General features: G+C 49.8%; 1 protein-coding gene across 2 annotated transcripts in view; it reads right to left on the bottom strand.

Annotated features, from left to right (window-relative positions):
* LOC133256703 (tyrosine-protein kinase ZAP-70) overlaps positions 1 to 22,500 on the bottom strand; it is a 39,743-nt gene extending 17,243 nt beyond the window's left edge. The window contains exons 1-3 of one of the 2 annotated variants that reach the window (XM_061431582.1): positions 22,362 to 22,500; positions 1,910 to 2,357; positions 991 to 1,151 (exon numbers count right to left, since the gene is read on the bottom strand). In XM_061431582.1, the coding sequence (XP_061287566.1) occupies positions 991 to 1,151; positions 1,910 to 2,311 (563 nt within the window). In that variant the 5' untranslated portion in view covers positions 2,312 to 2,357; positions 22,362 to 22,500. Of the gene's footprint in view, positions 1 to 990; positions 1,152 to 1,909; positions 2,358 to 22,037; positions 22,306 to 22,361 lie in introns of those variants that run through there. The other variant, XM_061431583.1, reaches the window with a different exon arrangement.
* Between the last annotated feature and the right edge of the window lie 3,444 nt (positions 22,501 to 25,944).

The raw sequence follows: 25,944 nt of genomic DNA, 5'->3' as shown, positions 1-25,944 counted from the left end.
GCCACCTAAGCTCAGCTTGCAACCCCCTGTCCAGCTCCCCCTGCCCAGCTCCACACACGACACTTGCTACCATCTGACATACTCTATGTTTTAGTGATTCCTCGTTTTTTGTCTGCCTGCTCCGTAAGGACACTGGATTTGGGTCTGTCTTGTGGTGACTGCAGCCATGAAATTAAAAGACGCTTGCTCCTTGGAAGGAACGTTATGACCAACCTAGATAGCATATTCAAAAGCAGAGACATTACTTTGCCAATCTAGTCAAGGCTATGGTTTTTCCAGTGGTCATGTATGGATGTGAGAGTTGGACTGTGAAGAAAGCTGAGACCAGAAGAATTGATGCTTTTGAACTGTGGTGTTGGAAAAGACTCTTGAGAGTCCCTTGGACTGCAAGGAGATCCAACCAGTCCATTCTGAAGGAGATCGGTCCTGGGTGTTCTTTGGAAGGAATGATGCTAAAGCTGAAACTCCAGTACTTTGGCCACCTCATGCAAAGAGTTGACTCATTGGAAAAGACTCTGATGCTGGGAGGGATTGGGGGCAGGAGGAGAAGGGGACGACAGAGGATGAGATGGCTGGATGGCATCACCAACTCGATGGACGTGAGTCTGAGTGAACTCCGGGAGTTGGTGATAGACAGGGAGGCCTGGCGTGCTGCGATTCATGGGGTCGCAAAGAGTCCGACACGACTGAGCGACTGATCTGATCTGAACTGTGCACTGCCACGCCCTCAATGCCTGGAACAGTGTCTGGCACATAGTAGGCGTTCAGCAAATATTTGGTGAATGCAGAAGAGTTAATGCAAGCAAGCAGTTCTGATACTTGCCCAGCGAGCCCAGCTGCAAGTAGCAGACGCTGGCTTTCAACCCAGGCCACCCAACTCTGGAGTCACTCGCACTTGTGACCACAGGCACACCCCCTCATTACCCACCTGCACACTGAGGTCCACCCCAGCCTCACCCCCCCAAAACCCCAGCCCCAAGTCCCACATACAGGAACTTGCCGTCGGTCTGGGATCCCGAGTAGAGTTTGCGCTCAGCCTCCTCGCGCGTCAGGCTGCTGTGGTACCAGGGCATCCGTTCGTGAGCTGTCGTGGCAATAAGCTTCTCCACCTGGGGTGCCTGGCTGATGATGGCTTGCTCCAAGGCCTCGCCCTGGGGAAGGGAGGGTGAAGAAGACGTGTAAGTGTCGTTAAGTGCGCGCCACAGGACCCCTCTTCCATCTCCTGGACACTCCCAACTCAGGCACGCCTAGGACTTAAGTCTTTTAGGCTGATGAGGACAGCCACCCCTCCTCTCATCTCTATGGTCCCGCTCCCATCCATCCAGGCCCCGCGCACGGGCCACGGCCCAGGCCCCGCCTTCTAATAGGCCCCACTCTCATCTCCCACTTGAAGACCTGACACGGGTAATCAGGCAGTGCAGGCTGTCGAAGACCACAAGCCACTGCCCCTGCCGGCCAACTTACCCCAGGGCACTGCTCCCACCATCCGTTCTTGGACCCCGCTCCCAGCCCAAGCCCAGCTCCCGACCTCGTCCGTTCCGGACTCAGAGCGACCTCAACTTTCCCCGACTACGCTTTGCCTCGGATAAGCACCAAAGCGTCGCTCAGGCCCCTGCCTCCGAGGTCTCCTCCCAGGTCCTGCCCCCAACCAGGCCCCACCCCTCTAGCATCTAAAATGGGCGCAGCAAAGCCCAGCGCAGGCTGGCGAAGACTGCAGCTCTCACCAACTCCCATAGCTCCCTCGGCCCCAGGGCCCGCCCTCCTCGGTCCCACCTTCTCAAGGCCCGCCCATCTGACTCCGCCCCAAGCCCCTCCGCAGCCCCGTCCACCAAAGACCTGCCCCCTCCAGAAACAGCTGCACTCTGGCCAAGCTCCCCCAGGGCCCGCTTCTGGCACCCCGCGCTCTCACCTCCAGCTTCCAAGTCTGGCGCACGTAGTCGCGCACCATGGCGTCGCGAAGATTGTCAAATACCCCGGGCTGCGGCTCGAGCCCCGACGGCCGGTTGCACGGCTTGCGCAGGTTGCAGGGCAGCCCGTCGGGGTCGCGTGAATAGAACTCGCAGAGCTCAGCCGGGCCGCAGTGCGCCTTTCCTCCCGCGATAGCGTAGGTGCCGTTGAGCTGGCGCTCGATGGGGAAGTGGTGGAAGCGCACTTCGTGCACGAGCGACAGCACGTAGCCGCCCAGCGAGCGCAGGCACTGCCGCAGCAGGAAGAGCCCGTCGGCCATGCCCGCCAGCTTCAGGTGCTCCTCGGCCTCGGCGCGCGAGATGCTGCCGTAGAAGAAGGGCAGGTGCGCCGCGGGGTCCGGCATCGCCGCCGCCCTGTGCAGGGTGCGTGGCCTTGCGCCTCTCCAGACCCTGTGGGTTCAAAACGGGATTGAGGGCACGTCAGGGCCTTGGTTTCCCTTCCTGAACCCATCCATTGGACCCAGAGATAGGAGGAGAGACCCCTTGTTAAAGGGCATCCGTGCAGCACAGCTGTGTGTGCCAGTCGTGCAGAAACTGATCTGTGCCGGAGTCAACTTGGAAAGGCGCCTTACCCTGCTGGACTCAGACTGGGGAGTCCTAAACCAGCCTTCGACTTTTCAGACCTAGTCCGGAGGACCCAGGCACCCCTCACTGGCCTGCACACACACACGCACCGGGCACATCTATGTCCCAAACACGTGTTGGATTCTTACAGTGTTTCAGGCTGGAGATAAGGGTGAATAAGACAGACATGGTCTCTTCCCTCCCCGAGATGACAGTGAGGGAGGGAGGATGCAGTAAACAAAGAAGAGACAAAAATAATAATTACAGATTGAGGGCAGTGTTTTAAAGGAAATAGAGTGAGACCAAGAAAGAAGCCACTGTAGTCGGGATGGTCACAATCTCTGAGGAGGTAGCATGTGAGCTGAGATCTGAAGGATAAAGAGGATCCCACTTCTCAAAAAGCATCAGGCAGAGGGAACAGCAAGTACAAAGGCACTGCAGCTGGAACAACCTTTGCTCACCAAAGGAGCTTGACCATTTGCTGCTGGGAGCCAGGGTGAGGAGGCTCGGCATACGCAAAGGCGGGATCAAGCCTCAGGAGTCCCCTTGGAAATTCTAGAGCATCTACCCCCAAAACCAGAGTCTGCCTACTTTCTGCTTTGGACTCTCACCTACACCTCTGACTTTACGGGGGGCTGTCCCCCACTACCTCTCTCTGAAAAAAGCGTTAACTTACAGCTCCAGTTAATAATTCCTGGGTGTGACAGTGTTTCAACCTACAAACTCCTTTGGAAGTCCTCTAGCCGGCCTGAATAGGTTTTTTCGGCCACATGTGATTGTTCAGAGCCTCCCACCTGTGAGAGGCATAAGATGTTCTAAACTGTCTAAACACAGATTCCTTTGAGTAGTTAAAAGATTGACTAGAAATTGTATTGGTGAAGGGTTTTTCACTTGTTGGGCCAATGTTTGCTGCTAAGTCTCCATATCCCTTGCCTGCTGTGTCCCTGGCAGTGTATTGATTAATGTAATTCGTGTAAGTAGTAGCTTTATTGTTTGTAACCTTGGACCCTTGAGTTAATTCTTTTTCTGTTATAACCCACCACACCTTTCCTCTGTAGGAATGCAACTTTATCTAATGCTTTTGGAGGGTGGTGCCTGACTAATCACCTTTAGAGAAAAATAAGTTTTTGAAGAAAAGGTCTTAAAATGTTAACAGGCCTCCGGGCCAGGAGATGATGCAAATCACCTAAGCTTTTGCATATGATAAGTTTGCAGGGAGAAAGCCTGGCTTACTGCATGACTCTACCCCTTACCCCATTATCCTCTATGCACAACTTAAGGTATAAAAACGACTTTGGAAAATAAAGTGCGGGCCTTGTTCACCGAAACTTGGTCTCCCCATTGTCGTTCTTTCTCTCACCTTCTGGCTGAATTATTCAGCCTCTTTTCTCCACTGAATTTCCTCACTGAGCTATCCTTATTTAACCACTCTTTACGTCCTTAATTAACGTTTAATTAAGCAATTGTTTCCTGATCCTCGCCGATGCCGTCCCAGCTTCGAATTCCCTGGATCCACCGGGGCTGGACCCCGGCAAGTGGCGCCCACAACAGGCTAATTCGAAGGTAGCTACCTCAGAAAAAGTGTTGAGAAAGTGTTGAATTTATGGGACTGATAGGCCCCCACCCAGGGTGTCCCACTGTAGGACAGACAGGGCGAGTAATGGTGGGAAGTGTTAAAGGGGTTTGAGAGAAAACCCGGTTTTTATTGAAAGTGTCAAAGTGGTTTGAGAGAAAACCCGGTTTCTAGAGTTAAAAGGTTGAAATAAACCCGATCTTTGAAAACTAAACCTAAATATTCTGCTATACTTAATTTTCTGACATGGATAACACTGAATCAAATGAAAGACAGCTCTTTATAGGAGTAATTTTGCAGTTATTAAGTAAGAGAGGAATCAAAGTTAAAAAATCTACCATTCAATCATTTTTTTCATTTGTACAAGAATAGTGTCCTTGGTTTCCAGAAGAGGGTACTGTTAATTTAGATACTTGGGTGAAGGTAAAAAAACAACTAAACACTTATCCTATAAATATGATTAAAAATGTTCTGGACCCCCGTCATGAGGCTGTTGGATAGCCTATGGGAGAGGCTATAGCGGTGGATGGTAGTGGGTCTCCACCTTCTGCGCAGATCATATTTTCTGCCATTGACGAAGAAAAGGGAGACTGTGCTCTACCTCCGGAGGAAGGAGAGGGCTTACAGGACGCTGCGGCCTGGCGCCCTGGTGAGCCCCCTCCCCCTCTACACAAACCTTTAAAAATTTAGCCAACAATTTCTGATTTAAGGCGACTACCCCACCTCCGCTTGCACCTCCCAGGGCCTAGGAATTCCCCAGTTTACATCCAAAGCCTCCCAGAGCATTGCCTAAGGCTGAAAAAGATTTAAAAAAAATTTTTTTTTCTTTTAAACAAAGGAGCTTTTAAAGAACACACAATATACAGAGCCTGCTCCTTGCAGAAAAACCCCTCAGGGGGGCCCACCAAGCAAAAAAAGGAAAGAAAAATAATCGTAATAGAAAAAGATTCTACAAATAAAAAGTGTTTCTCTTATGACCAAGCAGAACGGTAAGGGGATTTAGCAACAGTATTAACCCCTGCTGGTTGCTCCGATTCCAATGGGAGTGGCTGGCCCCCTACCTGAGGGCATTGTAGGACTTGTGCTAGGGCGTAGCTTGCTTTCTTTTCAAGGAATTTCAGTGGTGCATAGTGTAGTAGATTCTGATTATATTGAGAAATTAAAGTTTTTGACCTTGCTGCCTACTAAAACTGTGCAAATTAATAAAGGTCTAAGAGTAACACTGCTTTTGCTTTTACCTTATCAGACAGGATAAAACTTGACTTCTCAAGCTAAGAGCTATAGAGCATTTAGATCTAGTGATCTAGCTTTTTGGGTACAGCTTCTAGGCCTTTAAAAAATTTTTTTTAATTCAAGAAAATAAAGTGTCAGGACTATTAGACACAGGAACAGACGTCTCTTAACATTGCTGGGAAAGACCGGTCCAGTTCCTGGCCAACACATATTACTGAAAATGAGTTGGTGGGATAAGAGAAAGTGGTATGCGGGGTGGGAATGCTGTAGAGAAAAAGGTGAGGGAGAGTTTAAAACCTTGAAGAGTAGTGAGTTCCCCGTTGCTGGAAATATTCAAGCAAAGATTAGATGGTTGCTTGTCATCTAAAAAGCTATAGACCAGATTTAGGTTATAAAACAATAACTGGAGAAGCTTATAAAGATGTTGTGCAACACCTCTTTACTTGCTTCTCATATTTAGGTCTGCCAAAAGTTTTGAAAACTGATAATGCCCCTTTGAAGCTGCGGAGAGATTGTTTACTAACTTTAAATGATTTCCGAAAAGTATTAGGGGACATTAATTGCATATGCCCACATTTAAAACTGACTACTGCAGATTTAAAGCCTTTGTTTGATTGCTTAAAAAGCGATCCTAATTCCAGTTCTAAGAGAATGTTGACTAATGAGACAGAGTAGGCTCTTGTTAAAGTAGAAGAGACTTTAAATGATCAGTTAATTAGGATTAATATTACCAAAAGATGAGATTAAATTATTCTTGCCACAAAACATACACCTACAGGGTGATTGTGTCAAAAAGGCCCATTGGTCCCATCTACCAGTGACCCCAAGAAAAATACTTTTATCTTATCCCAGCTTGGTGGCACAGTTAATTATAAAAGGAGGAAAAAAGAAGTGTGGAACTTTTTAGAAAAGAAGTAGCAAATATAATAATTCCATTCAATAAGGATCAACTACAAGTCTTTTACAAAATAGTGATGATTGGCAAGTTGCCCTGATACATTTCAGGGGTCAAATTTTGTTTCATTTGCCCTCAAGCCCCCACAGTAGTTAAAAGTTCAAAAATGTTAGATTGGCAGTTTGAGGATACCTGTGGAACTTTCCAACCCTATGTAGTTCCTACGCTCCCCTTTACCCTATGGGGGAGGGACGTGCTGTCTCAAATAAGAGATACTCAGAGAAGGGTTTTCTCAATTTCTTAGTTGTCAACAGGCGGTACAATTAACAATACTTTATATATTGTTATAAATACATAGTATAAATATATTTGCCTAATTACAGTTTGCCTAATTAGGTATGGGTATAAATAAAATATAATAAAGGTATACCTAATTCTATTTATAGATCTATACTTAATTTGTATATAAATTAATATGTATACTATATATGCATATTATATATATACTGTATAATTAAATATGTATTGCAGTAATATAATGTGTGTGTGGCTGATATTAATTGGTATGGATTGATGTGCTGTGATGATATATGTTCTATATACTGTATAATTATATTATATATGTGTGACAAGTATTATTGCAGTACATTGGTTTGTTTTGGTTGGTATTAGCTGTGTACGTGTTGTATTGCTGTAATATATATTAATTAATATATTAATTATAAAGATTAGTTCAAGTATATTGATTTATATATATGTCAATAAGTTTATACTTGTTGCCATATATAAATACATATATAAATACATTTTGCATTTAGGTATATATGTATACCAAAATGAGATAAGGAGGCTATACATTTATTATTTAAATTTATACAGAGACCTAAACTAAACATTAGACCTAAATTAACATATCCCTAAATTTATGTTGTTAAAATGTAAATTTTAAAACTTTAAAAAATTAAATTGACAACTGCTTGACAATTCCTTTGCCATAAAACCCCCATAGGTGTAATTGGGGTAGCCAGACAAAAAATTGGTTTTATTGCAAAACGGCCCCCTAGAGTGGGTCCATCTTCCCGCTCAAACCAAAAAAAAAGTAGCGGCTTCTTATCCAGGATTGATAGCTACTTTGATATTAAAGGAAAAAAGCGGAGCATTGAATTATAAAGAGCCATCAGAAATTTTAATTCCATATAATAAAGAACAACTTGATGCTCTTCTAATGTTCGAGGATTGGCAGATTGCCATAGGAAATTATTGTGGTCAAATTTTGCATCATTTACCCTCGCATGTTTTGCTCAATTTTATGTCCAAACATCCAGTTGTTTTTCCTGTCAGATGCAGTCTCCTATTCCAAATGCTCAGATAGCCTTTACTGATGGGTCAGCAAACGGTAAAGCCTCCATAGTTACTAAAAATCACCAAAAGGTTTTAGAAACACAGGAAACTTCAGCTCAAAGAGCTGAAATAACAGCAGTCATAGAGGATTTTGATATGTTTGCAGATGAGGAATTTAACCTTTATTCTGATTCTCAATATGTAGTCAAGCTGTTTCCACATATTGAATCTGCAGTTTTGCCTGAAAATAAAACTACCATATTTCATTTGTTAACTAAATTACAGCAACAAATTTGGAAAAGAAATAAAATATTTTTCATTGGACACATTTGGGCTCATTCTGGATTGCCCAGCCCTTTAAATGCCTTTAATGATTTGGCTGACTTATTAACCAGAAATACAGTGGCTACTGTGATTGAGGAGGCCAGAGCCTCTCGCTTACTTCATCATCAAAATGCTACTGCCTTAAGATATCAATTCCAAATTCCCAGACTTCTCAAGAGATTGTGCGTTCTTGCCTACACTGCCCCACTGTTTATAGTAGTCTACCTATGGGAGTTAATCCTCGGGGTCTCAAACCTAACGTACTCTGGCAAACGGATGTAACTCACGTCTCTTCATTTGGAAAACTGCCCTTTGTTCATGTAATTGTAGATACCTTTTCTCACGTTATTATTGCAACTGCTCGTACCGGAGAGGCAGTTAAAGATGTGATACAACATCTCTTTACTTGTTTTTCATATTTGGGCCTGCCAAAAGCTCTGAAAACTGACAATGCTCCTGCTTACACTTCTAAGTCTTTTCAGGAATTTTGTATAAAGTTTCAGATTAAACATAATACTGTCATCCCTTATAATCCCCAGCGACAGGCCATTGTTGAAAGAGCGCATCAAACATTAAAAATCCAAATTCAAAAACTAAAAGAAGGGGAGTTTAAGTATAGCTCTCCCCATCAAATCTTGCAACATGCTCTTTTCGTAATAAATATTCTAAATACTGATCTGGCCAGAACTACTGCAATGCTATGTCATTGGTGCCTGGAGCAATTAAATGCAAAGCCATTAGTCAAATGGAAGGACCTCCTCTCAGGACAATGGAAGGGTCCTGACCCATTATTAACTAGCGGTCGAGGATGTGCTTGTATTTTTCCACAGGACGCAGATTCTCCAATTTAGATCCGGGACAGGCTGATTCGCCATGTTGCAGTCCCCCAGACATCCAGTTCCCCCATTGCTTGGATCATAAAAGAGGAGGGGCACTCCTCTGCACAGAACAGCCGCGCGTCGGGAGCCGGGCCGGACCAGCCTGGCTGCCGGGGCCCAGCGCACAGCGCTCGCAGCCGATAGCCCCGCCAGCGTCTGTCTGCTTGGCCTTACTGTCTGTCTGTCCGGCTTGGCCGCTGCTGAGCCCGAGGCCGGTTCAGCGAGGGAGCAGGGGCGGCGCCCGCCGACAGGGAAGGCAAGATAAACATCGAGATCCCCGCGAGACTGACGGGGCTGCTGCAGTGCGAACTCCAGCCAAAAAATAATTCTACTTATTCTGTTTTGGCTTGTCTACCCTCTCCTTATGTTTTTCTCTTTACCAACGATTCTGGAAAACTTAATGTACATATGACTTTCACTGGTGGACCCAATGTAGTAACTTGTGAACAATGTATGCTCTCATCTTGTTTAAACCCTCGATATGTTTGCTTCTTTGTAGTGTTACAACGTCCACCTTATCTTATGATGTAACCACTTATTGATACGATAATTTTGGTCTTGCTGTATTACAACAACTACAGGATTTAATGCGATCGCGATGGTTTGTGGGCTTACTTATTTTAGGAATATCAGCTTTAATAGCAGCAATTAGTTCTGTTACTGTGGCAGCAATATCATTGACTCAACAAGTGCATACTGCCCAATATGTTGATACCATGTCTAAAAGTGTTTCTTTAACTCTAGCAACCCAGGAAGCTATAGATAGGAAATTAGAGCTGAGGGTAGATGCCTTAGAGGAGGCAATAATGCATATTGGGACTGAGTTACAGGCTTTAAAAGTGAAAATGGCTCTGTCTTGCCACGCTGATTACCGGTGGATATGCGTGACATCTTTAAAGGTAAACGAGACAGATTACGAATGGGAAAAAAATCAAAAATCATATCTCAGGTGTTTGGAACAGCTCTGACATTGGCCTGGACTTAGGGAAACTTCATAATCAAATACAGACCCTGGAACACTCTCGACTGGATTTTACCGCCGCTGGAGCAGCTAATGACTTTTTTCACACTTTCTCTAACTTCATTTCAGGAAAAAACATTCTGTGTAATATCCTTGGTTATGTCGCTGCTGGCGCTTTAATTTTGCTTCTCATAATCATTCTTCCTTGTATTGTCAGGATTCTTCGGCAGAACATTCAGAAGCTCGCGACTGAGCTGCATCTGGCTGTTTTAAGAAAATAAAAAAGGTGGAGATGCCGGGAGCCAGTGTGAGGAGCTCCACCCGTGGCAAAGGTCATGAGGAAGGAGGCTCGGCATACGCAAAGGCGGGATCGAGCCTCGGGAGTCCCCCTGGAAATTCTCGAGCATCTACCCCCAAAACCAGAGTCTGCCTACTTTCTGCATTGGACTCTCAACTACACCTCTGACTTTACAGGGGGCTGTCCCCGACTACCTGTCTCTGAAAAAAGCATTAACTTACAGCTCCAGTTAATAATTCCTGGGTGTGACAGTGTTTCAACCTACAAACTCCTTTGGAAGTCCTCTAGCTGGCCTGAATAGGTTTTTCCGGCCACATGTGATTGTTCAGAGCCTCCCAACTGTGAGAGGCATAAGATGTTCTAAACTGTCTAAATACAGACTCCTTTGAGCAGTTAAAAGATTGATTAGAAATTGTATTGGTGAAGGGTTTTTCACTTGTTGGGCCAATATTTGCTAAGTCTCCATATCCCTTACCTACTGTGTCCCTGGCAGTGTATTGATTACTGTAATTCGTGTAAGTAGTACCTTTATTGTTTGTAACCTGGGACCCTTGAGTTAATTCTTTTTCTTGTTATAGCCCACCACACCTCTGCCCTGTAGGAATGCAACTTTATCTAATGCTTTTGGAGGGTGGCGCCTGACTAATCACCTTTAGAGAAAAATAAGTTTTTGAAGAAAGGGTCTTAAAATGTTAACAGGCCTCCGGGCCAGGAGATGATGCAAATCACCTAAACTTTTGCATATGATAAGTTTGCAGGAAGAAAGCCTGGCTTGCTGCATGACTCTACCGCTTCCCCCATTATCCTCTGTGCACAACTTAAGGTATAAAAACGACTTTGGAAAATAAAGTGCGGGCCTTGTTCACCAAAACTTGGTCTCCCCATGTCGTTCTTTCTCTCACCTTCTGGCTGAATTATTCAGCCTCTTTTCTCCACTGAATTTCCTCACTGAGCTATCCTTATTTAACCACTCTTTATATCCTTGCTGCTACTGCTAAGTCACTGCAGTGTGTCCGACTCTGTGTGACCCCATAGACGGCAGCCCACCAGGCTCCCCGTCCCTGGGATTCTCCAGGCAAGAACACCAGAGTGGGTTGCCATTGTATTGGTGAAGGGTTTTTCACTTGTTGGGCCAATGTTTGCTACTAAGTTTCCATATCCCTTACATACTGTGTCCCTGGGAGTGTACTGATTAATATAATTGGTGTATAGGAATGTAAGTAGTAGCTTTAATTTTTGTAACCTTGGACCCTTGAATTAATACTTTTCTTGTTATAGCCTACCACACCTTTGCCCTGTAGGAATGCAACTTTAATGCTTTCGGAGGGTGTTGCCTGACTTTAGAATAATCAGCTTTAGAGAAAAATAAGTTTTCTGAAGAAAGGGTCATAAAATGTTAACAGGCCTCCTGGCCAGAAGATGATGTAAATCACCTAAACTTTTGCATATGATAAGTTTGCAGGAAGAAAGCCTTGCTTTGATAAGGATCAAGGACTGCTGACCTTGCATGACTCTACCCCTTCCCCCATTATCCTCTATGCATAACTTAAGGTATAAAAACTACTTTGGAAAATAAAGTGCGGGCCTTGCTCACTGAAGCTTGGTCTCCCCATATCATTCTTTCTCTCACCTTCTGGCTGAATTCCCATCTGGAGCGTGGAGGCTCGTCATGCCTACTAATTTTGCCTGGGCTTTTAAGATTTGACCGGGGAGACCTTAGTGTCTCCTCTCCTTCAGGAGAACGGGAGGATGCCTGTGGCCTACGTAGGTGACGCAAACTCCTTGTCTTGGAGTTTTTTTGGCTTTCCACGTAAACCAAGTTATTCAGCCTCTTTTCTTCACTGAATTTCTTTGCTGAGCTATCCCTATCTAACCACTCTTTATATCTTTAATTCTATTGTATCCTGATCGCCGAAGCCGTGTCCCCTTCAAATTCCCTGGATCCACCAGGGCTGGACCCTGGTAGGTAACTAAACTTTCACACGCCGTGGAGCAGCCTAGCCCCTGCGCCACAGCTCCTGGGCCCACACACTCTGGAATCCAAGTGCCACAACTGGAGAGCATGCACCGCAGTGCAAGAGCCCTCATTATACGATGAAGATGCTGAGTGCCTGTCACAACTAGGACTGATGCAGCCAAATTTAAAATAAATTTTAAAATATATTTTTTAAAGGCACCATAAAATATTGGACCCCAGTCAATGATCTGTGTGCAGAAATATTTAGGTGTGATGGGTAGTGTAGTGATGACTGTCATTTATTTTGAAAGGAAGGCATCCAAAAGCAAAAGTTGATGTATGGATAAATAGATTGATATAGTTGGGTCTTGCTGTCTGCAATATTTCTATAAGGTATTGAGTGAGGAAGTACTAAGCCATTGCTTCTAGAAGAAATTCGGGGTTAAGTTCCTTTAAGTCTCTGGTCACACAATTTTCATCAACAGATCAGTATATAACCTTGTTTTATTTACTTCTGTTTAAAAACACCTTATATAATTATATTGATGCACTAGCACTGAACTCTTGGCCAACAGCCGTATAAGCTTATTCAACACGTACTGTTTCTGGGAGGCGTAGCTCAGCCTTCCTGCACTTAGGAACACTAAAACAGCACCTCAGTGCTGCCCTTGGGGACCATTTACACAGTGAAATTATGGACAAATAGCACAAAAATGTGGTACCAAATAGACTGTGAGAAAGAGACTTGTTTACAATATGAGCTGAAATGAGAAGGCAAAGCATTGCGTTGTTCAGCCTCTGCAGGAACCAGCATGTGGGTTGACTCAAATTTCACACCGCTCTGCACATGCCCTCCAATGACCGTGAAAGTGCAACGAGCATAAGCTTGGAGTTTACAAATAAATTTTAGCAAGCAGGCGAGTTGGCAGATACAGAATCCAATAATAATGAGGATCAAGTACATGTTATGAAGCAAATATAGCAAAATTCCACTGTAAAATCTAAGAGGTAGATAATTTGTACAATGAATTGTTCTCATTTTCTGTATGTTTTTAAGTTTTTATATAATGTCGAAAAAATTATGCCCATAACAGTTTCTGGTTGTTTCTCTACTAAGATGAGTCCAGTTAAGGCCACCCGGACATAGTTTTGCATTCAAGGAAGGGTCCTCGGGCACCCTTTTTAGTTCAGCAATTATAAGCAGGGGGTGGAAAGAAAGCTTTTGTGGACTGAGAAAGGCTGCCTTTCCCTGGTGTTCAGGGACTTGCAAAGACAGGCACTGGGACTGAGTGAGAATCATTTGAGGCTTGAATCAAGGCAGCTGGATTCAGGAAGAGGGGCCAGATGCAGCATTCTAACCAGACGGCTTCTGACACTGGGGTTGGGAGGGCCAGAGTTGGGGGTGGGGGGCAGGCCCTGGATGTCCCAATAGTTACAGGCAGGTGATTAACTGGGGACCAGGAAATGCAGTCACCAAATGGGAATTTATTGTTTTTGTTGAATTGCTAAGTCATGTCCAACTCTTTTTGACCCCATGCCCTGTAGCCTGCCGGGCTCCTCTGACCTTGGGATTCTCCAGGAAAGAGTACTGGAGTGGATAACCATTTCCTTCTCCAGGGGATCTTCCCGACCCAGGGATCAAACCTGTGTCTCCTGCAATGGCAGGAAGATTCTTTACCACTGAGCCACCAGAAAAGCTCCCATCATCCCTTAAGAGTGTTTAAAGAATCGGAGGACTTCCCTGGTGGTCCAGTGGCTAAGACTCCGAGCTCCCAATGCAGGGTTGGGGGGAGAAGGCAGCGAGACTGATCCCTGGTCGAGGTATTATATCCCACATGCCTCAACTAAAGATCCTGCAGCAACTAAGACCTGGCACAGCCAAATAAATAAATAATAAAAGTTTTAAAATAAAAAGCGTCGGTTCAAAATTAATAACCAACAAGGACATGGAACTTTACAGCACAGGGAACTCTACCCAATATCATGTGGCAGCCTGGATGGGAGGGGCGTTTGGGGGAGAATGGATACATGTATATGTGTGGCTGAAACTGTTCACTGTTCACCTGAAACCACCACAACATTGTTAATCAGCTACACCACAATACAGAATAAAAAGTTTAACGTCTGAAAAAAAAATAGAGTCAGGATGGCTTCTAGGTATTCATCCTAGAAAAACGGAAACTTAGGTTCACACAAAGACCTGTACAGGAGTGTTTACAGCAGCTCTGCTCACGATTGCCAACATGTAGGAAGAACTCAAAGGCCTCCCTGGTGGCTCAGATGGTAAAGATTCTGCCTGCAGTAAGGGAGACCCAGGTTCGATCCCTGGGTTGGGAAGATCAACGTTTTCCAGCAGTTGAAGAAAGTGGGAGTACATCCCACGTGGGATCCTACTCTATCATGAAATGGAAGGACATGGTGCTGCATACACATGAATGAACCTGAAAGGCATCATGCTGAGAGCAAAGGGCCAGACTCAAAAAGCTACAAACCATCTGATTCCATTCGGAGCTGCAGAACAGGTGGAGGCTGCCGAGGCTGCAGACCAGCTGGGAAGTGGGGGTGTCAGGATATGGACTGATTACAGAGGGGGATGAGGGAATTCAGAAGAACAGCCTGTATCTTAAGATAGTTTCTCAGCTGTATGCCTTTGTCAAATCTTACAGTTTTTCACTAAAAGGGGTAAATTTTACTGTATGTAAATGATACTTTATGTAAAGAGAAGACAGGCAGCAGGAAACTATAGACATGATGTGCGCGTGCGCTCAGTCGCGTCTGACTCTTTGCCACCCCGTGGACAGTAGTCTGCCAGGCTCCTCTGTCCATGGGGTTCTCCAGGCAAGAATACTGGAGTGGACTGCCCTTTCCTCCTCCAGGAGATCCTCTAGACCCAGAGATTGAACCTGCATCTACACGCCTCCTGCATCGGCAGGCGGATTCCTTACCCCTGCGCCACCTGGAAAGCCCACATATAGACATACCAGGCATTAAAAATATTAATTAAAAAGGGAAAAGAGCAGGCTGTCTACACGCCTGTCATTATCTGCTCCCCCCACCTCCACCTGGCTGCCCTCCAGCTGCCAAGGTATCACCACCTGATAGGCACCAGGCACCCTCTTCGAGGCTGGGTCCCCTGAGTGATGGACACTGTGACCACCCCCGCTCCTGCTTGAGCATCGCGGCTCTCTTGAGTCCTTCACCAACCCCCCAGCTTGCCTCCTTCCTCTCTGATAGGTCCTGTTCTCTCTCCTTCTCCATCCTCTGTTCCCAACTCAGGCCATTCTGTCTCTGCCTGCCCACGCAGCTGCTCCCACCTGTCTAGTCCAGAGCTCTTCCCCTGTGGTCTGTTTCTGCTGCTATCACCGCCTTTGATCTGCACCAGCTGTTTACTATTAATAAAACCTGAGATCCAGATCTAACTCACATAGTGCCTGTGGTTGGCTAAACCCCACAGTCTGTTTCCCACACGAGCTGAAGCTCTGGGGTCTGCAAGTTGCTTTTAGGTAGTTCTCCCCCAGGGCCTCCCTGGCTCAAGAAGCTACTGTGTGGGACTTCCCTGGTGGCCCAGTGGTTAGGACTCCACCTTCTGATGCAGGGGATGTGGGTTCAGTCCCTAGTTGGGGGAGTTAAGATCCCACATCTCTCGGGGACCAAAAACCCAAAACATAAAACAGAAGCAATGTTGTAACAAATTCAGTAAAGACTTTAAAAATGACCCACATCAAAAACAAAACAAAACAACTTTTAAAAAATAAAAAAGGACCTTCAGGGGCTCCCTCCTGCCTACATCATTGAATCTATTAATAACTGAATTCCTCGGCCCTTCCTTTGCTCCAGCGAGGCTGTGCTATTTGAAGTGAATTTCTTCAAATTCACTTCCATGCTTGAATCCATGCAGTGCCCGCCACTGGGTACCTCCTCCCCACTCCTCTCTGCTCCCCGGGTCCAGCCAGCCCAGCCTGGCAGACTCACAGCCCTGCTCCTCAAGGGGATCAGAACCTGAGACAATACAGCAAAGTGGAGGTTCGTCCAGGGACAGCGGGGAGGGGTGGGGGTGGTGAAGCTGGCCTCTGGGGCCGGAAGCTGCGGCAGGAAACTGTCAACAACACGGTTTGAGAAGCTCCGCCCCGCGGGGCCGCAGGTGCAGCCTGGGTAGCCAGAGGCAGGTCGGTGCAGAGGCGGGAGCGGGGAGAGGCCGGCCCTGGGGACCCTGTCCAGGGCCAGAAGTTGTGATGGCCCACCTCGGACCTGAGTCCAGGGTGTCCCAGAGGCCGGAGCCTTCCCGTGCATCCTCAGTTTTATCCCCACTTCCCTGTCTCTTTGTCAATAACAAAGACAGCAGTAACCGCAGCAGCTTCCAGAAGGGCCTGGCCAGTCTACAGCTTCCTGGAGGACCAGATGTTTCTGTCCTTAGCCAAGTCCCCACAGACTGCATGACTCTCCCAGGAGATGCGCCCACCATACTCTCCCACCACGTTCCTGCCCAGGCTGACTCCCCCCAGGCTCCCCTTGAGCTTGCGAGCTCCTCGTGAGCTCAAAGATGCTCGTCTGGCCTTCCCAGAGTTTGCAGCTCCATCAGGAGACCACCAGGCTTTCTCACAGCCCAGGCCCTGTGGGGAGGGGAGGAAACCATGATCCTTGGCTAAACAGCTCTATCTGAAATTCCACCCTTCAAGCCTCCTTTCTGGGGCAAGGTAGGGTTAAACTCTATCTGTTCCAGGCACTGCTGGTGCTGCTGCTGCTAAGTTGCTTCATTCATGTCCGACTCTGTGTGACCCCATAGACGGCAGCCCACCAGGCTCCGCCATCCCTGAGATTCTCCAGGCAAGAACACTGGAGTGGGTTGCTATTTCCTTCTCCAATGCATGAAAGTGAAATGTGAAAGTGAAGTCGCTCAGTCGTGCCCTACTCTTCGAGACCCATGGACTGCAGCCTACCAGGCTCCTCCGTCCATGGGATTTTCCAGGCAAGAGTGCTGGAGTGGGGTGCTATTGCCTTCTCTGCACAGGATGCCCAAATATATTTCAAAGGAAAAAAGGTCAAGGGACCAACTGCATTTTGAAAAGTTGTAGGGAATATATTAGCATATTAAAGGCCCTGAAAAGACCTGCCAGGAAGGACCCTTTTGTTTAATCCCCACACCTGATGAGAAGAGCCCACTCATTGGAAAAGACCTTGATGCTGGGAAGGAAATATTGAAGGCAAAAGGAGAAGAGGGTGGCAGAGGATGAGATGGTTGCACAGCATCAATGACTCAATGGACATGAATTTGAGCAAACTCCAGGAGATGGTAGAGGACAGGGAAGCCTGGTGTGTTGTAGTCCATGGGGTTGCAGAGAGTCAGACATGACTTAGAGGCTGAACAACAACAACAACAAGCCCCACACCTAAGTAGCAGAGCCTGGAAGCACTACTGCTGCACAGAACAGGCTCTGAGCGTCCAAAGCCCCAGTTAAACGCCTACCTTGAGACAGCAGAGGGGAGACTGAGGGCATCAGGCTGCCGACAGAATGAGATGATCCAACTGGACTTGGCAGGGAGGCAGGGGGCAGTGGCAGCAGTCAGGTCTGGAGGCCCTGTGTGCCACCCACAGCCCGGCATCAACAGCATTCCCACCCACGGCGCTGCTGGAATGGAGGCACAGCCCCAACTGCCCAGGCCTCCTCTCACAGACCCCAGTCCTCTGCCCGAGATGCCAAGTCCCCCCTGAAGCCACATTTCCTGCTCCCCAGTCCGCTCCAGTGTTCTTGCCTGGAGAATCCCAGGGACGGGGGAGCCTGGTGGGCTGCCGTCTATGGGATCGCACAGAGTCGGACACGACTGAAGCAACCTAGCAGCAGCAGCAGCAGTCCACAGGCCAACAACAGAGGCAGCACAGGCATTTGTCAACTAACAAAACGCCAACTTTGTTCCATTCCGAGTCCCCATGACAGTGGTGAGCACTGTGCCGTGGATGGCGACGGGCTCCTCTCTTTTTCTGACACCATGGCGTGCGATCCGATCATGGGATCACAGATCTATGGGTAGCAGCAATGTGGATCTCGGGGGGGAGGTACACTCGCCAAGACCCACCTGGAGGACAGGGCCAGCGATGGTGCCCAGTGCTGGGGGGCTGTGAGGACCCCATGAGGCAAGGCTTGCTCAGCACTGAGCACGGGCCTAGCCCACTCGTTCCACCGCCTCCTTTTCTGCTTGCAGCCCTCCAGGACTCCCGCCTCACTCCGGCTGAAAGCCCAGGTCCTTACAGCAGCCCCTGAGGCCGTGCACAATCTGCCCTGCCACCTTCTTGTCCTCACTCACTCCCCACCAGCCACACCGGCTTCCTTATGTTACTTGTTGAGAAAACTGGAACAACCTGGGCCTGGTCCAACCTCAGAGCCTTTGCACTGGCTGTTCCCTCTGCCTGAACACCATTCCCTCAACATCTGTCACTTCATTCGGGTCTCAGCCTCCAAGAGGCCCTCCCTGACCTCTCTCTAAAGTCACCTCCCCTTCTCTATCACTGACCCAGTGTTACTGTTCCTCACCACGGAAATTGTGATGTTCTATCAACTTGTTGACACAAGGCCTTTGTCCCCTGCTAGCATGTAAGCCTGAGGAAAGTGGAGACTGTCTTGTTCTCTTGCTTGTGCCAACCAGGCACAGAGTAGGTGCCCAGTAAACTTTGGTGATGGGCAGAGGCTACCCTCTGATACCAGGTACCTGAGAGGGTATGTAGCCTGCTGTGGTGGGTGGGGACACCTTTGCAGGTTCTTGGAACTCAGCAGTCTGATGAGGGTGGAGAGGTGATGGGGGCTTCCCTAGGAGAGGAGAGGGAGCAGAGGACCTAGAGGCTTCCTTCACTAACAGATGGTGGAAGAGGGGATGACCCACTGGAGGAGACTTTGCACAGGCTGTTCCCTCTGCCTGGAACAGCTTGCATGCTCAGCCACTAAGTCGTGTCTGACTCTTTGTGACTCCATAGACTATAGCCTGCCAGGCTCCTCTGTCCACAGGACTCTCCAGGCAAGATTACTGGAGCGGGCTGCCATTTCCTCCTTCAGGGGACCTTCCCAACCCAGGGATCAAACCCACATCTCTTGGGTCTCCTGCACTGGCAAGTGAATTCTTTACCTGGGAAGCCACCCACATGTTTCTCCTAGCCACGTGCCTCAGGTCCCCTCAGCTGTCCCTTCCACGCAGAGATGTTCCATGATTCCCCCTTCCTTCCCCCGCTGAGTCACCTACTCTGTTCTCCCAGGGCCCCCATTCCTCCCGCATCATAGCCCTGATGGCCATGTATGATCAGTGTCTCCGTTTGCCCCACAATCTCTGACCAGCCTGAGCTCCCCAAGGCAGAGCCTACACCTGTCTGGTTTTCATTGTAGCTCCCACTGCCTCCCAATGAATATTTGTCAAATCAGCAACAATAACAATAGCCTGTGTGCTAAAGACTTTATGACACCTCTTGTAAGCATGATCTGTTTAATCTAATCCTCACTTATCCCCATTCCTCAGCTAAAAAATCTGAGGCTTGGGGAGGGTAATGTCATATTCAGGGTCATGTGGCCTAAGAGAGGCAGTCAGGATTTGAACCCAGGTTCCTCTGACCCAGCAGCCAGTACTAGCCACTCCAGTGCATGGCCATAAGGAAACGGCATCTGCCACTCTGAGCTGGGTCTCCAGGGCTCCCATGTGTGCCTGGCCCAGGCGCTGCTGCACTCTGAGCTGCCTATGACTGTCAGGGTGCAGAGTGCTGGGCTGCTGTGGGGTTGGAGGCAGGTCCTCAGACCTCAAACGCCTCCAAGACCAGCTCTCCACCACCACCACTCCCCACCAACTCCAACCTCTGCTGCCAGAGTTCTAAGGGCTGTGTAACTAGAGCAAGGAGCTAGCCCTCTCTGGGTGTCAGGCTCTGTGACTGTAAAAGGGAGATGGGAAAAAGCTTAGGGGATGGAAAGAGTGGGATGAGTCGGGACAACAGAGCCTGACTGCGAGATCTCATGCTATCCGTGCATTGCAGCGTGTCTAGCAGTATCCCTGGCCTCTGTCTTACTAGATGCCAGTAACACCCACCGAGTCGTGACCAAAAATGTCTCCAGATGGTATTGAACGCTCCCAGTGGGGATGGGGGAGGCAAAATTGGCTCCAGTTAAGAAGCACTTCCTTGGGACTTCCCTGGTGGTCCAGTGGTTAAGAATCCACCTGCCAGTTCAGGAGACACATGTGCAATCCCTGGTCCAGGAAAATCCCACATGCCGTGGAGCAACGAAGCCCATGGGCCACAACCACTAAGCCCGTGGGCCGCATCTACGGAAGCCCTCGTGCCCTAAGACATGCTCCACGACAAGAGATGCCTCCACGGCAAGAAACCCCCATAAGCCCCACACCACAGCTAGAGTGTAGCCCCCAGCTGGCACAACTAGAGAAAGCCTGAGAACAGCAATGAAGATCTGGTGCAGCCAAATAGAGAAATGAATAAATTTTTAAAATAATAATGTTTTTTTTTTAAAAAGAAGCACTTCCTTGACTCTATGTTCTGGGTGGGGTGGGGAGCAGCCAGCATGGAAAAGGCTGGTTGCTCAGCCCCTTAGGAGACCCTCCAGGAGCCATGAGACCACCCTGAACTAGTGATAAGAATAAAGACTGTAACATTATGCATATACAGCACCTCCAGCATGCCAGGCACTCGAGAGCAATTCGGTCGCCTAATCCTGATGAGAACACTGCGTGTGGAGAATTCGTAGGTTTGGGACATGAAGGAGGGACAGGAAGAAGGAACCAGCCAAAGATCACATGGCACACGCACAGTCCGGGCGGCAGAGTCGGGCCCTGAATCGGCCTCCTGGCTCCAGAGTGCACACAAAACACCATCTGCCTGCCCGGCACGCGTCCCCGTCCCCGACAAGGCTGGAGGCCGGGCGGCGACAGGAAACAGCACTGGCAGGGGAAGAGCCCCCGCGGGTGACACCCAGGGACTTACTGTCATAGGACGCAGGCCCTAATCTCTCGGCAAAGCTTTATTAAGCACCTACGGCGTACTGGCCGCCCTGGCTGAGACAACAGCAACAACATTCAGGGACTTTCCTGGTGGGCCAGTGGTTAAGAACTCGCCTTGCAATGCAGCAGACACAGGTTCAATCCCTGGTCTGGGAACAAAGCCCCCCACATGCTGAGAGGCAACTAAGCCCTCACGCGGCCACTACTGAGCCTGCTTGCTCTAGAGCCCAAGAGCCACAACTAGAGTCTGTGCGCGGCAACGAGCGATCCCACATGAAGCAGCGCAATCTCGAGTGCCTGCTGCAACTAACACCTGAGGCAGCCAATAAACAAATATTTAAAAAAAGAAACAAAGCTCATCTTGAGCTGTTCACCACACGAACCCCTGTTCCTTCCTGCCAAGACCCTTCCCTGCCTGGGACAGCTTTCCCAACCTCTCACCCAACAGTCAGGAGCCAAAGAGCCAAGCACATACTAGGCGCCAAAATTTGCTTCTGCATTTAAAAGATGGGCAAACTGAAGTTCAGAGAGGCCAGTCCTTTGCCAAGGACACACGTCAGTTGAGCAGGATTCAAGCTGTTTACTCCTTCACCTCTATCTCCCCTTTAACCTGAGCTGCCTACCAATGGTTGGAGCCTGCCCTGGGCCCCCTCACGCAAACCATCCAGCATTTGGATGTTTGTTTACGGCCCCGTTGATGCTCCCTCATATTCCTGAGCCTGGGGGACAGAGCGCATGTTTTTCTCTGGACATTTCTCTGCTTCCTGGAACTAAGGTTGTCTCACTGACGGGGCCCTGCAGGAGGCTAGGGACTGAGCCGGCATCTGTGGGGCCCCTGAATACACACGTCCACGGCCACTCAGCTGGCGCTCTGAAGAGAGACCTCTTTCCCTCAGGATGGTCACAGGCCACGTCTGCTTCCTTCTCCCGTAGGACACCACCCATGAAAGCCCCACAGCCCTTCTGGTACCCCAGTTCTTCCTGACTCTCTCCTCCTCCTTCCTCCACCAGATCCAGGCCACCCCTAGAGATGGCGGCTAGCTGCTGCTTCATCCAGAATGACTTACCTGGGGATGTGCTAATGGACGCCAAGGCCCGGGCCACCTGCAAGGTGGCGGGTCCCAAAGGCACCAGATAACTGGTTCTAGATGAAGAACTGGGATCCGAGAAACCACTTCGGGCTTCTCTGCAGCCCGAGCGCCCAGCCCGGGCCCCCACCAGCTAACCACCCCCTCATACAGCCCGGCCCGGTGTAAAGAGGTCATACCCCACTAGGGTTTCTCACTCAGATCGGGGGGTGCGGAACCTGAGTCCCCCTCTCCCAGCTGCCCCAGGAGGCCCTGCAGTCGGTGGCCGTGCTGGACGCAGAAGGCCAGAGGACAGCCACTCACCTAGATGCCTCAGAAGACCAGCACGCCCGAGCGGGGCAGGGACGGCCCGGAAGGCCTGGTGTGCTCTTGGAAGCCCTCTTCTGTGAAACTCGGCCTATTTCCTTGATGCGCGAGTAGGAAACGGGGCCGTGTTTGAAGTTTACGTCAAAGTCACAAAGTGCTGCGTTCAAGGAAAATCGCGAGGCCACGTGCTCCGGGGAGGGCAGAGGGCACTTCCCGGGCTGAGCAGAGCCCCCCCAGCAGTGGGAGGAATGGGGCGAGCCACAGGTGGGCTTACACTAGTAGGGTGCTTCCAACAGCATTTCCCAAACCTGGGGAGGGGAGAAGAGGGAGGCTGTGTGCTGGAGAAGCGCTGGGGTAGTGGCAAAGGGAAAGGGATCCCCCAGACTCACTAGAAACTAGAAAGCCCTACTTTCCCCTCCCAAGGAGGTGTGGACCTGGGGCCTGACCATGGCTGAACTGCTCATGTGAGTTATTTATTCCATACGCAGGTGAAAGCTGGAGAGAGGAGAAACCTAAGAAGTAGGTCCAGACTGCAAAGGTTCAGAGCACTTCCTGTGTGCCAGCCATCAGGCCAACAATGACGGCCCTGTCCCTGCCCTTGGCTCACAGGCTCAAGGAGGGGGCAGCCGAGTCACCAGGGAGGCCAGAAACCTAGGCGCTGTGTACGCAGCGGAGCCCGATGCAGCCCAGTGCTAGGGGCAGACTCTCAGAGGGATGGGTTGTGCTGTCAAGTCTGGGAGATAACGTGTCCCCCCAGCACCCCCCGGAGGGGACAGACTCTCAGAGGGATCGGTTGTGCTGTCAAGTCTGGGAGATAGTGTGTCCCCCGCGCCCCCCGGAGGGGACAGACTCTCAGAGGGATGGGTTGTGCTGTCAAGTCTGGGAGATAGCGTGTCCCCCGCGCCCCCCGGAGGGGACAGACTCTCAGAGGGATGGGTTGTGCTGTCAAGTCTGGGAGATAGTGTGTCCCCCGCGCCCCCCAGAGGGGACAGACTCTCAGAGGGATGGGTTGTGCTGTCAAGTCTGGGAGATAGTGTGTCTCCCACGCCCCCCGGAGGGGACAGACTCTCAGAGGGATCGGTTGTGCTGTCAAGTCTGGGAGATAGCGTGTCCCCCGCGCCCCCCGGATCCCAGCCCGGCCCCACGCCCTGCGCCTGGCCGCTGACCACCTCCTGCGCTGCTCACAGCCTCTTCTCATCCTTTCTTCCCATGTTAGCCCGCCCTCTGACCACGTGACCACCCTCACATCTGCTCCCTCGGCCCACAGAGCTGTCGGGCAGCAAGGCTGAGTCCGTCCTGGTATCCACTCTGCCCCATCTGCCCTTGGTGCCCCGAGACCTCAGGGCTTGCTCACCCACAGCTCCCTGCCTTCTTGCACGGTGGGGACCTCTTCAGTGGCCCGTCACCCTGGGGCCTCAGGGACCTGTGTGGGGCCGTCCTAGGCCCGCTGTTGAGACCCCAGGAACCCTTCTTCTCTTGTGCCTCAGCCCTGCCAGAGCGGGGCTGGGCGCAGCTCCCCAACAGGCCTGGCGCTTCCTCCACGCTTCACCCCAGGTCTCCTTTCCTGGGGCCCTCTCCACAATCTCTACTACCTCCCAGTTCCCTAAGCCCCACTCTCCCCACTCAGGAAATCTTTTCTCTAAGCTCCAGCTTCCCCTACATATGTGTGTGCGCTCAGTACTCAGTCGTGTCAGACTCTTTGTAACCCCATGGACTGTACCTGCCAGGATCCTCTGTCCATGGGATTCTCCAGGCAAGAATACAGCTCTGGGTTGCCATTTCCCCCTCCAGGGGCTCTCCCCAACCCATCTTGCATCTTCCGCATTTACAGGCAGATTCTTTACCACTGAGCCACCTGGGAAGCACCCCCACCCATAGAGTTCCCCTAAAACTGTTTTTGTTAGAAGGCTCCCCTTTCCCCAGGGACATGGTGAAATTCAGGATGCAGAAAGACTCTTTGTTTCCATCCTGCATGTTCTTTTCCCGGGGTAGTGAGGAAAGAACACCCCAGAGAACTGGAAAGGAGCGAAATTACAGCATCAGAACCACATGATCTACAACAATAATAGTAACTCTTACTGAGCACTTACTATGTGCCATATCACTGAATGAATCCATTTTCCAGATAAGGTAAGTGAAATCCAGAGAGGTTAAACCACCAACTCCAAGTGGCCAGAGGTGATGGAGCAGGGCGATCTGGCCCCATAGCCTAGGCCATGATGGACACAGGAGGAGGGAAGCTTGGCTGTAAAGCAGCTCTTGTGGGGCCGGCCCCCCTGAGAGCTGGAAGGTGTGCAGCCTGCCCGTGGGGGACCCGAGGGGAGGCAGCAGTTGGGACTTCCAGATTCCAGGGTCTTAAGGCCTGAGAAAGGGGCTCCCGGCCTCAGAAAGGCACTGGCTTAGCCACCCGCTCACCCCCTTCCGTCCCAGAGACCACGTCCTGAGGGGCCCAGGCCAGCTGGGTGCTCAGACAGTTCTGAGATGGGCCTGCAGATAAGACCACATGTTTTGCCAAAGTGCAGGGCGGTGGATGCATCTTTTGAACACGCAGAGGAAAGAGTGAACGGATGGAAATGTGGGCTGGGAAAGTTGCGGTGCGTTTGCCGCGTGGGTTTGGGTAAACATGTACCTGAGGTGTGTGAAGAGCTCGGAAGAAGCTGATCACTCACTCTCACACTCCCTGGGGCCTTTGGCCAGCCGTGTCCCCGCCTGAACTCTCTTTCCTGACCTCTTCTCCCGTACCTGACTCCTCCTCCAGGTCTCTGATTAAGTGCAGCTTCCTCCAGGAAGCCTTCCCTCCTCCTCAGACTGAGTGGTATGAGACTGTGCTGGTTTCACCTGCCCCTGAGCCCACCAAATTTAGTTCCACACCTAAAAGGACACCAGGCCACTGCGGGGGTGGAGGGGACATCCGGCAGGGAGGCTGTGGGTCGGAGGCTTCAGGCTGCCAGAGAAGCCTCACATCTCAGCACAGTGGTCCTCCCGGGGCCCCTCCTGAACGCCCTCCCTCCTGGGTGTCTTCGGCCGTGCAGCACGCTCCTTTCCTCTGGGTGGTCAGACAACATGACTTTTATCTACTTGCTCATGTCTGGTTCTTCCACTTACAGCTGAGGGACCTTGAGCAAGTTCTTTGGCCTCTTGGTGCCTTGGTTTCCTCATTCGGGAATAGGGATGATAATGGCACCCACCCCGTGAGCACTAAAGCAAATGCTACCTTATCACCGTCGTCCTCATCCGCATCACCACCTGCGTCTCTAGAGTGCGCTAGTGACTGCATGTCCAAGGCCAAGGACGGGATTTCCTTGCGCCCTCCAGGGACTCTTGCGTAGAGCATCCTTCCGAGAAATTTAGGATTCTAAGGGTGAAAGTAACACACCCGCCCGATAAAATCAATCCAGTCTGGCTTAAGTCAGAACGCGTTAGTCGCTCAGTCGTGTCCAGCTCTTCGCGATCCCACGGACTGCAGCCCACCAGGTTCCTCTGTCCTGGCTCCTCTGTCCTTGCCATGACCTTCTCCAGGGGATCTTCCTGATCCAGGGACCGAACCCAGGTCTCCAGCATTGCGGGCAGATTCTTTACC

This window comes from Bos javanicus, chromosome 11, assembly GCF_032452875.1.
Source record: "Bos javanicus breed banteng chromosome 11, ARS-OSU_banteng_1.0, whole genome shotgun sequence".
Classification (NCBI taxonomy): domain Eukaryota; kingdom Metazoa; phylum Chordata; class Mammalia; order Artiodactyla; family Bovidae; genus Bos; species Bos javanicus.
The sequence above is the reverse complement of the archived record's forward strand: the minus strand, read 5'-3'. Positions and strand labels throughout refer to the sequence as shown.